Below are 12,389 nucleotides of genomic sequence, written 5' to 3'. Positions count from 1 at the left end.
TCGACACAAAACGAGCGGAAAAGAGTGACAACGATGTCCAGCGGTTATCTGAGGAAAAGAGTGTATTTCCGACCGAGAGAGCGACAGAAAGATTGGCTACTGAGGCATATCAAGCGACAGCCGAAGAGAAAGGATTTGCGAGAACGGTAAAAGAGCGTCTAACCGGAGAGCTGGGAGCACCGCTGGAACTTGTTTCTAAAAGAGGGACAAACGACAGAACGACTGGAAGGGCTGAAAGAAGGGACTGCAATCTGAAACAGCGAGACGCCCTCGATGTATATTAAAGAGCCGTCCCCCTTCAGCCCAGGAATTGAGTTGCCCAGCGGCGGTGAGCAGCAGAGAAGCTAGGCTCGAAATGATCCAGGAGAATCCTCACACAGGCTGGAGTACCGTCGAACCCATGCGATTGGCGGATAAGGCAAGAAAAGGAAGTTCGTCGCTTATTCTGGGAAGATGTCCGCCTCTCAATTTGCAAAAAAGGCTTGGGTTTGATTGCATCGGCGGTTCCCTTCGTCACTTCGATGGAAGATCGTTCGTGTCTCGAATCCGAAAGACTCGAAACGTGCGATTCCCCACCCACTGCTCGAGGCATTGAAAATGAAGGCTTCTTGATGAAACGGCGTGACGAACTCAAGTTCATCTGCCGTCCGCGAGTTTAATGACTGCCCCGTTCGCTTGGTGGCAATCTCTAGTTTCAGAGAAGTTCAGGGTATGCAACCTGTTTCCCGACCCAGAGCTCCAGAAACCCAGAGCCCCTTGGCATTATTGTCCCATTGCGTTCGCGAGTGGAAAAATGGAAGGGAAGGCATGCGAGGTCCCCTCGGTGGTACATCCGGCGTGCATAAGTGGCTCTGCGTTGGACGAATATCCATCCGCGCATCCTTGTCCATCCTCCTCTTGTGCCAGACAATCTCAATCACATTCGGATCCTGGCCTGAGGCATGCAGCGTTCCACGAAGCAGTGGAGTTCACGACTCTCGGGGTGGAGATGGAAAAGACCTCGGAGCCAGACTTGATCCACCCGTGGTGGCTGAGCGACGCTTCTCACGGACTCAAATTCTCGAAAGCCCCATTGGTGTTGGGCGAGGGAAATTGGTCCTGACGATCCAATAACGGCTCAACGTCACTCCTCCTGACGTTGAAATTCGGAAATCAGAATTGACACATCCTGCACCACTGAAAAAGTATCACACAGCAGAAGGACCGCTAGAGCAATGCCAACTCAGAGGGTGGGGTGCCAAGGCACTGGACCTGAACATTTGAGACGCGGCAATGACTGCACCCGACGGAGAAGCTGGAGCTGAAGAGCGCTTTGCAAGTTTGGGACAAAGTCGATGGAAGGAGGAATATTGGGGTTGTTCAAGTGGGAGAATCAATTTGTTGTGCCCTGATGACAAAGAACGGGCCAAGTTGGACCGATGAAATGAACAAACTGGAGGTGGAAATTGGCAGATGGCTGTGCATTTCTGCCTCAGGTCCCAGGAATCAATTTGCGTGTCCCTTGTTCTTCCACAACAACATGAAATGACTGTGCCATTATTGGGAGCCTGAATCGCCATCGATACGATTGAGAGATCTGTTTCAATACACTCTTCCCTCTCCTACCAATGCCGTCGTGCGCTCTCAGTAGTCAATATCCCTCAGCCTGAACCCTTTGTCTTGAACCCCCCAAATATCAAGGTCCAGCCTTCTGGGAACACGGAGAATGCCCCCGGTCAGCCTTCTCGCTCGCCTCAAAAGTCTGTACTGGGAACAAGACGGTACGTTCGTTCAATTCTTTTCAGACTATCCCTTTTGCTTCGGGGTTGTCTGACTGTCCAGCTTAGACAAGCCGGCCCTTTCGGCCCAGGCGGCTGCCATTCTCTCGGTACGGTCTTCTGGTCTGAGCGCGGCCCAGCGCTTCAATAAAAATAGCACAGACTCCTTTCACTTTCAACGAAAAGAAGAAATTCAAAAGAAATGGGTGACTGAAGCTGCCTTCAATCATTCTTTCTCCAACACAATGTTCCATTCCGGAGAGCCCCCGCTGATGGATTCAATCAGATTTGTTTGACGTTGATCTATGTGCTCCCGTTCTACGTCTCCCCGGCCACCCGGCCCTCGGCTACCCTCAGCCGCGATGCACCGTCCGTGATCAGAGCCAGGATCAGGGCGGTCACTACATCCTGTATCATTTGCACCTTAACCGTTCTCTGGATCATTGTTGCCAAAGATGACTCCTCCATATTTGATGCCCTCAAGCTCATGGGATGGTGGCCCCTCAGCTTAACGGATGTCTTCCGTAGCCTTGCTTTGACGGCCGTTTTATTCACGGGACCCCTTTTCGAAAGCGGAGTCGCCGAAGGTGAGTGGAGAGAATGGTTTAGGGGAGCTCGAGTCTCTGAGACGCTTGGCGGCTGGATCGGATGGAGGAATTATGTCGTGGTGAGTTCATCAGCGGTCCAGTTTCTGGGGGTCATTTGGCCGATAATGAATTGCAGGGTCCTGTTACCGAGGAGATCATGTTCCGATCAGCCATCGTGCCAATTCATCTTCTTGCAAAGGTTGATCCAGCACGAATCGTCTTTATAGCTCCCCTATATTTCGGGATCGCGCACGTCCATCATTTCTACGAGTTTCGATTAACCCACGCGGATACACCAATCCTAGCGGCGGTGTTCCGCGCGGTTTTCCAGTTCGGCTACACAACAGTCTTCGGCTGGTACGCGACCTTTGTCTACCTTCGAACAGGGTCACTCCTCGCCGTCGTCCTCATCCATACTTTCTGTAATTGGCGCGGGCTTCCTCGCCTCTGGGGAAGGGTTGAAGCGGTCGTTCCAGTTCGTCCCACTCTGAACAGGGGAAAGGAGGATTCCGACCGGAGCATAGTATACACGTATGGCGAGCTTGGAATTGGATGGAGTATTGCGTATTACTTCCTTCTCGTCGTCGGGGCTATTGGTTTCTACTATGGTCTGTGGCCTTTGACAGAGTCTCTGCACGCACTGGCGGATTTCACGAGGTTGGCGAAGTAGCCTACGACCTCTTCCGTGGTGAGGGCCGCTACCTCCGTCCCCCGGCCGCCCACCGACTCACGGCAAGTCTAAAGCGCTTCCGTTCAGCCAGCATTCCATTTTGGGATTTTGTCGTGGCGGATATGTCATCAGTGCTTCTTGGTTATGCGAGGTTTACAATGACGGAGCGCACGATCTCCTGCATATTATGTCATTAAGACTAGCTACTAGTAATGTTAATAGATTTATTATCATGCAATAGCCTCCTTCGGTGATGTCCTCAGCAGTTTTGTGGCTGCGTGCCTTATCGCCCTTATCTCCGGCGGCTCGGCCTCGGGGACTGAGAGCAAGCATCTCTCCCCAATTTTGCACAGTCGCCCTCGTTTCGATGCTTTCGCTCTCAAATACTACTAGCTGCCCTATTACACCAAAACATCGGACGGCGTATTCCTATTCCCATCAAGCAATGAGACCACGACCAGCGTGCTGGGGATCGCCCGCCATCGGACGCACTAGAACCGGCATTGCGAGACGAAAAGACGCATCAAGATTCCTGTCAGATTCCCATTGCCTTTCGAGCTCACGACGGATCCCTTTAGATATTCCCCCGCCGTTTCCTGTAACGAAAACTTGCCCCGATGCTCGATGTTCGTGTCCCCCAACACCGTCCATGCCGGAGGGCCTATCCCTCGAAAATGACCATCCGCTGAGCGGGACAATGGCGGCATACGGGCAGCAAATAGTCATCTGCACTGGGCAACGGGACTGGACAAGCCGCATTGAAGATGATGGCAAGGACAAAAGCTGGGGGGAACTTGTGAGAGGGCTGAAAGGCCTCTTGGGTCGTGGTGGTCCGTACGCCGACGTAAGACCTCCTGCAATCTTTGCGAAGGATGCGCTGGCTGACCTCCATTTGCTCCGATAGCCTTTCAACAACGTTGTGGTTTCAAATTCCTCCTTTCCACCGTCTCCGACTGTCTCCTCTTCCAACACTGCCTCGGCCTTCCTTTTTCCGAGCTTCAAGTATTTCCCGTCAATACCCATCGATACTTCAGATTTGTCGAAGAAGACGGACCTCGCAACCTTTGTGCAGGCGTTTTTGCTTCCCACGAAACTCAGCCCAATGAGAGAGGCTCTCCCTGAACCGCGACATAGTGACCTACTCCGCAAACCAGAGCTGGCGGCCAATTTCCCCAACGCTGTGGCACTACAACATTCACCGGTCATTCTTATATGCGGCCATGGTGGTCGAGATATGCGATGCGGAGTTATGGCACCAATATTGGAGGAGCAATTCCGAAGAATTCTGGAGTCTAAAGGAATATATACAGCAGAGGTCCCGACCGATGGCGATTTCGATAGTCCCAATCGCGCCCACATCGGTCTAATCAGCCATATCGGTGGGCACAAATATGCCGGGAACGTTATTGTGTATATCCCAAAGGGCATGAAGTATAGCGACTCGTCCGCACCCCATCCCCTCGCCGGCAAGGGGATTTGGTACGGGCGAATTGAGCCAAGGCACGTTGAGGGTATCGTAGAGGAAACTCTCATGGGAGGCAGGGTGGTATCGGACCATTTCAGAGGCGGGATAGACCAGAATGGCGATATTTTGCGGCTATAGACTCCTCTTCGATTCCCGTCCCGGCTTGCACCCGTTATAGATTAGGACGTGTGGCGAGTAAAAGAAGTCGGCCTGTACCGGTGTACAGATATATAGTTCATTTCCACCCTTCATGTAAATATATCGCTAAGCCAAATAGAGCTTCACTTCTCTCATGCCTGCTAGGAACCTTCAGGGTATCGGTATTAGGTGTTAATGTTGGATCTATAATGTCTGTCGTCCTTCATGCATCGTGCGTCTGTAAGTCAGATCGGTTCCAAGGTTCACACTGCGAGCTTCTTGAAACGTTCCAAGTTCTGGGGGAAGCTTGAACACACCAGACGGCTTCCGCTTTAAACCATATCGGGACTAGGCTGTATTGCACTCTTAAAACATCACGACCTCAAAGTCAAAACCTCGGATTTCAAACCAATGCTTTCCCACCCCGCTCGATAAGCTAACCTCGACAATTCACGGCATCATGACTTGTCGGTCAATATGCAACTTGTTCGCCGTTTACAGTTGAGTTCTCCGGGAGCCGCCTTCGGCTCGCGGCCTGCGAAAGCCTGCAGGTTCCCTCCACGACGGACTCGGAGCCTACTCTCCCGCGCTGTCGCAACCACTACCGCGAACCCCAAACCCAGGAAACTCGATTTGATCGCCTTGGACAAGAAATGGCAGGCGAGATGGCAGGAAGACGGGACCAAGAACAACACTCCCGCAACCGGGAACGCCTCTGAGAAGGCGGGGAAAGAGAAGCCAAAGTCATACATTCTCTCGATGTTCCCTTACCCATCTGGAACGCTCCATATGGGTCATTTACGGGTATATACGATATCGGATGTCCTGGCGCGATTTTATCGGATGCGCGGTCATGAGGTCTTACATCCGATGGGGTGGGATGCCTTCGGGTTGCCGGCGGAGAATGCGGCGATTGAGCGGGGCATTGATCCTGCCGGATGGACGAGGGACAATATTGCAAGGATGAAGGAACAGCTCCGGAGTATTTCAACTTCTTTCAATTGGGACCGGGTATGTTTCGCGTGTTGGGGGTGTGGGGACCTGTAGACGCCAGTCGGATTCTGGGAACGCTTTCGCTAATGGAATTGTTGGGAGATGATAGGAGCTTGCGACCTGCGCCCCGGAATTCTACGAACATACGCAGAGGATATTCTTGATGCTGTATGAGAAAGGCCTTGCCTACCAGGCGGAAGCTATGGTTAACTACGATCCGATTGATAAGACGGTGTTGGCAAATGAACAGGTTGACGCCAACGGCTTCTCCTGGCGATCTGGGGCGAAGGTGGAGAAGAAGCTGCTTAAGCAGTGGTTCTTCCGCATTACCGCTTTTAAGGACCAGCTCTTAGAAGAGCTTGATTCTCTTTCTGGCGGGTGGCCTGAGAGAGTGCTTTCCATGCAGCGGAATTGGTTAGGAAAATCATACGGCGTTAAAATCAAGTTCCCGCTTGTTGTTGAGGGCAATGATGGCAACCGCGTGGACGTGAACGTTTTCACTACGCGCCCGGATACACTCTATGGAGTAGAGTATCTTGCCCTTGCGCTGGACCATCCGATTGTTGTGGGGGCAGCTAAGAAGGATGCAGGATTGCGTTCTTTCTTAGGTGAGGCGGCGATACTGCCACCTGACTCTAAAATGGGATATAAACTGCCGAATCTTAGTGCCACAAACCCCCTCCGCGTTATTGATAAGGAGAGCCCGCATCTTGCTCGTCGACTGCCGGTTTACGTCGCGCCGTATGTTCTCAGCGACTACGGCGAAGGTGCTGTGATGGGAGTACCTGGTCACGATTCTAGAGACTTTTCGTTCTTCATGGAGAATGCGAACCCAAACTCTATACGCATTATACTGGAGGCGGAGCAGGCGTCTGCCTCCCATGCCCATCAGCATGTGGCTGATGTTCCTATTCATGAGGCGAAGCCTTTTACTCAAGACGGGTTGCTCACCAAGGAATGCGGAAAATACCATGGTCTCCATTCTCGTGAAGCTGGGAAAATCATTACAACAGACCTCCAGGCCATTGGTTGCGCTGAATTCGCTGAGCAATGGCGACTAAGGGATTGGCTAATCAGCCGGCAGCGTTATTGGGGAGCCCCAATCCCGATCATCCACTGCGACGACTGCGGCGCTGTGCCTGTTCCGGTGGATCAGCTTCCGGTCAAGCTGCCCGAGATACAGCAAAACGGGCTTAAGGGGAAACGAGGAAACCCTCTCGAGTCTTCCGAAGACTGGAAGTCTACCAAGTGTCCGAGTTGTGGAAGCCAAGCAAAGCGGGATACAGATACTATGGATACGTTCGTCGATTCTTCTTGGTACTACCTACGGTTTCTTGATTCTGCAAACAAACGGCAGCCGTTTTCGCCATCAGTGGCACGGCCGGTGGATGTTTATATTGGCGGTGTCGAACATGCAATTCTGCACCTGCTCTACGCCCGCTTCATTTACAAATTCCTCTCCCAGTCTGAACTTTTCCCGGAAATTGCTCGAACTGGCGGCCTGGCGGTGCCAGCGGAGCCGTTCAAGACTCTTCTCTCCCAAGGTATGGTCCATGGCAAGACGTACACAGAACCATCCACGGGACGATTCCTACTCCCGTCTGAAGTCGACCTCTCAAGCCCAGATAAGCCACTTATCAAGGGAACACAGGTTGCCCCGAATATATCGTTTGAGAAAATGTCGAAGAGCAAACATAACGGCGTGGATCCGACAACGTGCGTCTCAAGGTATGGTGCTGATGCTACTCGTGCTCACGTCCTTTTCTCAGCTCCCGTTAGCGAGGTACTGGAGTGGGATGAGACTAAGATAGTCGGTATTGAACGCTGGTTTGGGCGACTCTGGAAACTTGTAATGGACTCGGAGCATAGCTTGAGATCTTCGCACTTTCGGGTACGACGAGCAGACGTATTAGCGTTGTCGGGCCGCACTGCGATGCCCTCGGAGTCTCTGCAGAGCTTGAGCGATGATGATGTGGATGCCATACTCTCCACCCACCGAGCCATCTGCTCCGTCACAAATTGTATCGAGAAGAATCCCTACGGCCTCAACACTGTCATTTCCGATCTAACAAAACTGACCAACTCACTTTTGTCCTCGCCCCCTACCTCCCCACATATCTCTTACCTTACCGTTTCTTCTCTTCTCCGACTCTTGGCCCCCGTTGCGCCGTCGTTGTCTGCGGAATGCTGGGAAATCCTTCATTCATCTATCTTGAGGGACGGGCTGGACGCTGGACTTGACTTTCCTGCAGTCTTCGACTGTCCGTGGCCCACGCCGCCCTTGACCACGGAGCAGACCGACATTCTATCAGCGCGAGGAGGACAGGTCGTGGCGGTCCAGATCAACGGCAAGCTGCGCTTTACCGTCACAATTCCACGGATGCTCTCGCCGACGACCGCGCGTTCTAGTGTGGCGGAGGAGCAGGACTATATTGTCACCCGCATTTTGGAAACCGAAGAAGGGCGTATTTGGCTGCGGGAAAAGAACGACTGGGAGAAGCGGAGGCGTGTTATTGTAGTCAAGGGTGGAAAACTGGTTAACATCGTCTTCTAATCCAGACATTGCTTTCTGCATGTTATATACCTGTGTATATTAGAAATCGCGCTTCGATAGAATATCCTGTACAATAGGTCAACTGTCTCCTTGCGAAAACGGCGCGCTGATGGCGCTGCGTCCCTGGTGATTTTCGTCGGAAATCGGCTCTTTGAAGAGGAATTGGGGTAAATAATGTCGGCCGTCGCATTCACCGGCTTACTTGACTGGAATATGAAGACGGAGTAGCTGCTGTGTGAGGAGTTGTGGAGCCTCCGATTTCGCTCCAGCTTGGAGTCGGTCTTTCCCCTCATGGAGTAAGACAACCTTTGGTGAAGTGCTTCTTGAGAGACGGAAGCTGCTCGGCGAAAATACGGTGCAGACTCGGTGATAATGTTTAGGAAGCTGCTTGGATAGTGATTTGACTCCATATCCAGGTCGTCTCTTTAAAATGGGTGCAGTCGTTTTGTTTCCACCCCTCAGTATCCTCAAATCTGTGCTGCTCTTTTTGGAGGATTTTGCAACCATCTCCAGAAATTCTTGGGACAAGTGGCACATGAGGTGTACTAATTGGCATGATCCATGCTGTTCAGCTTCAACTGCAGATTTTCCCTCGAGGTCGGGGCTGTTTACGGCTTTGATCTTTGTCTGCAGAAGGATTGTCGTTTCGAGTTCGAAGGGCGTAATACAGATGCAAGCCGGTCTTCTTCTCATCAACTACATTATAACGATGCATGATTCCAAACATCTACTCTCTATGTCCGGTTAGCTCCCGGCCGCTCAAAGGCTCGGGCTTTGTGTTGTGATTACCGAATTTGTGGAAAGAATCCTGGAATTTCTTGGAGGAGAATGAGGGGTGGAGGGTTGCCCCGCACTAATTAATATTACCCCTCATGAGGGGATAAACCCAATCAAGAAGAGAACTGGGCCACCAGAAACAACCTTGCAGTTCCAAAGCCTCTCAGAGCGTGTTATTACATGAAGCTGAGCAAATGAGCAATATGTCGGGTTACCCGACATCTTCTGAATCAAGCTCAAGGATCATCTGGTCTGAAATTACAATCGATCCCTAGTGCTGCTGGGTCTGGACAAAGTTTCCGACAGCTCCCCCTCATCGTACGTAACCGCATGCGGAGGCCTTCCAATGTCACTTGCGATTTCCGTTCCACAGCATGGAACTTCCCCCGATGGCTGCGGGAGGTTACCACCTCGGCGGCCTATCTATTACTATTTTGGAATAGCAGTCGCGCGACAAATGTCTTGCACCCTCTGCGATCGACCAGTGGGGCGTCGCGTTGAGAGAACTGGCCACCTCTCGACCTGGCTGAACTCCGCTCACGGATACCCGGATCGAAAAGAGGAGGGATAAGGATGAACTGGGAAGAGGAGGGGAAGCAGGCAGTGAAATTGCCCTTGGAGGAGGGCCAGCCATACCTATATATTTAGCTTTTTTTCCCGCGTCTCATAGCAACCTTCCCTTCCCATCATCTCATCATTCTGACTGTATCGATCGGGAGCCTCTCCCCATATCCATATTCGGTAAGAAATCAACCCAAGGTTCCCTCTTGTATTCCTCTGTGTACTCTACTATAGTAGTGTTTTCTTGTCTATGATGCATGTTCTCCACTTCAACACTCTGCGCGTGCGCCTCTACTTGGCCTTTAGGTTTATGGGTCCGAGTTGCCTCACTGCTCAACCACACAGGACCATTTAAACCGTCTGACTGACCGTGCTCCTAGGACTACTTAATCTCTCAACGGCTTTTATTTCTTAGGAGCTGAACTTTCAAAATGGTACTCATCCGTTCTTTCTCGCGTCAACTACGACGGCCCGTCTCTACCCTCCTTTCACCCTATGCGTCTAGCAAACCTGCCGTCGGCAGCAGTCCGTTTAGGGCCGCTCGTTTGAGTGGCAGAATTCCTGGAGCACGTATGCTAACCGCATCCGCGAACTTACAGGGTAAGGTTCTTATGGTACTTTATGACGTAAGTGGTTCTCAAATATCATCCGCCATGGCAGCTTGTGTTGACCTTACGCCAGGGGGGCGAGCACGCCAAACAACAACCCGGCCTTCTTGGAACCACCGAGAATGAGTTGGGTATCAGGAAGTGGCTCGAGGATCAGGGTCACACCGTCGTGACCACCTCCGACAAGGATAGCGAGAACTCCACTTTTGACAAGGAGCTCGTCGATGCTGAAGTCATCATTACCACTCCGTAAGCGGTGTCCTCGGATGCGCTGGCGGTGTGCCAATAACTGACGTGCTTTGTATAGCTTCCACCCTGGATACCTTACCGCGGAGCGTCTGGCCAAGGCCAAGAACCTCAAGATCGCTATCACTGCTGGTATCGGGTCCGACCACGTCGACCTGAATGCTGCCAACAAGACTAACGGCGGTATCACCGTCGCTGAAGTCACCGGATCCAACGTCGTCTCTGTTGCTGAGCATGTTGTTATGACCATCCTTATCCTTGTCCGCAACTTCGTCCCCTCCCACGATCAGATCCGCAACGGCGACTGGGGTGTCGCTGCTGTCGCAAAGAACGAGTTTGATCTGGAGAACAAGGTTGTCGGTACCGTTGGTGTTGGCCGTATCGGAGAGCGCGTGCTGCGCCGTCTCAAGCCTTTCGACTGCAAGGAGCTGCTGTACTACGACTACCAGCCGCTGAGTGCCGCAGCTGAGAAGGAGATTGGCGCCCGCCGTGTTGAGAGCCTCGAGGACATGGTCGCTCAGTGCGATGTTGTCACCATCAACTGTCCTCTGCACGAGAAGACACGTGGACTGTTCAACAAGGAACTCATCTCCAAGATGAAGCCTGGTAAGTCCGCTTGTAACTTGGTAGCATGGAAATGAGGCTGACTTTTGCCCAAGGCTCATGGCTCGTCAACACCGCCCGTGGCGCCATCGTCGTCAAGGAGGATGTTGCTGAAGCTTTAAAGTCCGGCCACCTGCGGGGCTACGGAGGTGATGTCTGGTTCCCTCAGCCTGCCCCTAAGGACCACCCGCTCCGCTACGCCGAACACCCCTGGGGCGGTGGTAACGCCACTGTTCCTCACATGTCTGGTACCTCCATTGATGCTCAAATCCGCTACTCCAATGGTGTCAAATCTATTCTGGAAAGTTACTTCTCCGGCCGTCACGACTACAAGCCTGAGGACTTGATTGTCCGGGGCGGTGACTATGTCACCAAGGCCTACGGTCAACGCAACAAGGCTTAAATGAAGGATAGGAAAGATGAGACGATGAAAATGATTTAAAAGCGCATTCTCCCGGTTTAACCCACTGAGGTGATACATCTCACAATACTGCTTCTGATGCCCATGTGATAGAAGTCAGAAATTTATATAACGCTAATTTCCTCAAACGCCAAGCTCGTACTATAAAGTATATACCGCTGGTGTCAAACGTCCCTCTCGAGTACGCCGAAGCGAGAGCACCACGCATTACCGACGGCCTGGACCACCCCTCGAATTGTCTTGGTCCACCTCCTCATCAGTATCGTCCATAAAACCCTCTTCGAGTTCCCGACTCAGTCTCCCCTCATCTTCAGCGGCTGTACTTCGCCGCCGCTCTAATGCCTCCCGATGCGCAGAGTCCATATTCATCCCCACCATAATTTCTCCCTCCTCATCCAGGATACTAACGTTATCATGATCGTCTGGAAAATGGGCTTGTTGACGCCAGGATGACGGGAGAAATCGACGCATTACAGAATCGGCGATACGCTCCCAGAGAGAGGATGTGTGTGCTGTGATGGTTTCTAGTGGGAGATATTGGGAATATCGTTGGTGGTAGCGGCGGAAGAAGGGGACGACCACGAATGAGATGAGGACATATAGAGTTAGGGAAATCACAGCAGGGATGAAGAGAGTCTAGACGGAAAAGAGAGCATCTGTTAGAAGAATTGTACTGCTGTCTTGGCTTTGCGATTCCGTGCATACCTTCGCGAGACTGGCTGCGGATCCCATCGCGGGTGGGCCAGAAGGTACGGAGTCCTTCTTAGACCCAGAAGATCAAGGCGATAGTATAGATATTCGGAATCCCGGCTCTGAAAGAGCTCATGACCATGCCTGCCTCCACATCAGGGGAATTGCGAGGTGACTGGAGCCGTCTCTTTTCATGATCTCCGCTGACACCAGCCACGTGATTACGGCGCTGCAAGGTCTGTTGACGCCTCAGGCATTGTATTACACGTGACCGTTCGCCCCTGTGTGGTTCGGGGGCCGCCGCTTTCCCCCTATACAC

General features: G+C 52.2%; 5 protein-coding genes across 5 annotated transcripts; 4 read left to right on the top strand and 1 right to left on the bottom strand.

Annotated features, from left to right (window-relative positions):
* Nucleotides 1–1,705: 1,705 nt before the first annotated feature.
* On the top strand, nt 1,706–3,014 carry BJX67DRAFT_385115 (CAAX prenyl protease RCE1; the record flags this gene model as incomplete). The annotated part of the gene is made up of 4 exons (XM_071033793.1): nt 1,706–1,760; nt 1,827–1,867; nt 2,044–2,424; nt 2,481–3,014. 4 exons carry the CDS (start codon nt 1,706–1,708, stop codon nt 3,012–3,014), a joined length of 1,011 nt encoding a protein of 336 aa, XP_070881984.1.
* A 342-nt stretch (nt 3,015–3,356) lies between these two features.
* Nucleotides 3,357–4,860, top strand: BJX67DRAFT_365040 (sucrase/ferredoxin-like domain-containing protein). Its single transcript, XM_071030243.1, has 2 exons — nt 3,357–3,858; nt 3,919–4,860. The coding sequence occupies exons 1-2, from the start codon at nt 3,382–3,384 to the stop codon at nt 4,615–4,617; spliced, it is 1,176 nt and encodes a 391-aa protein (XP_070881983.1). The 5' UTR covers nt 3,357–3,381; the 3' UTR covers nt 4,618–4,860.
* A 102-nt stretch (nt 4,861–4,962) lies between these two features.
* On the top strand, nt 4,963–8,697 carry BJX67DRAFT_365037 (leucine--tRNA ligase NAM2). Its single transcript, XM_071030242.1, has 2 exons — nt 4,963–5,628; nt 5,720–8,697. Exons 1-2 carry the CDS (start codon nt 5,095–5,097, stop codon nt 8,162–8,164), a joined length of 2,979 nt encoding a protein of 992 aa, XP_070881982.1. The 5' UTR covers nt 4,963–5,094; the 3' UTR covers nt 8,165–8,697.
* A 1,236-nt stretch (nt 8,698–9,933) lies between these two features.
* On the top strand, nt 9,934–11,616 carry fdh (formate dehydrogenase (NAD+) FDH1; the record flags this gene model as incomplete). The annotated part of the gene is made up of 4 exons (XM_071034689.1): nt 9,934–10,128; nt 10,184–10,359; nt 10,418–10,962; nt 11,016–11,616. 4 exons carry the CDS (start codon nt 9,934–9,936, stop codon nt 11,360–11,362), a joined length of 1,263 nt encoding a protein of 420 aa, XP_070881981.1. The 3' UTR covers nt 11,363–11,616.
* BJX67DRAFT_272983 (uncharacterized protein) lies at nt 11,305–12,388 on the bottom strand. Its single transcript, XM_071026519.1, has 2 exons — nt 12,086–12,388; nt 11,305–12,016 (listed from the first exon to the last, which is right to left on the bottom strand). The coding sequence occupies exons 1-2, from the start codon at nt 12,110–12,112 to the stop codon at nt 11,588–11,590; spliced, it is 456 nt and encodes a 151-aa protein (XP_070881980.1). The 5' UTR covers nt 12,113–12,388; the 3' UTR covers nt 11,305–11,587.
* Between the last annotated feature and the right edge of the window lies 1 nt (nt 12,389).

This window comes from Aspergillus lucknowensis (genome assembly GCF_044049455.1).
Source record: "Aspergillus lucknowensis strain CBS 449.75 chromosome Unknown BJX67scaffold_58, whole genome shotgun sequence".
Taxonomy (NCBI): Eukaryota; Fungi; Ascomycota; class Eurotiomycetes; order Eurotiales; family Aspergillaceae; genus Aspergillus; species Aspergillus lucknowensis.
Note: the sequence above shows the minus strand (reverse complement) of the source record. Positions and strands in the feature narration are given on the sequence as shown.

Excerpts from the sequence above, each read along its gene's own strand:
- BJX67DRAFT_365040 (XM_071030243.1), top strand. The coding sequence starts at position 3,382 with ATGCTTTCGCTCTCAAATACTACTAGCTGCCCTATTACACCAAAACAT. Across the intron at positions 3,859-3,918 it reads GTGGTGGTCCGTACGCCGAC|CCTTTCAACAACGTTGTGGT; the intron begins GTAAGACCTCCT and ends TTGCTCCGATAG.
- BJX67DRAFT_365037 (XM_071030242.1), top strand. The coding sequence starts at position 5,095 with ATGCAACTTGTTCGCCGTTTACAGTTGAGTTCTCCGGGAGCCGCCTTC. Across the intron at positions 5,629-5,719 it reads CTTCTTTCAATTGGGACCGG|GAGCTTGCGACCTGCGCCCC; the intron begins GTATGTTTCGCG and ends GGGAGATGATAG.
- BJX67DRAFT_272983 (XM_071026519.1), bottom strand. The coding sequence starts at position 12,112 with ATGGGATCCGCAGCCAGTCTCGCGAAG. Across the intron at positions 12,017-12,085 it reads CCGCAGCCAGTCTCGCGAAG|ACTCTCTTCATCCCTGCTGT; the intron begins GTATGCACGGAA and ends TTTTCCGTCTAG.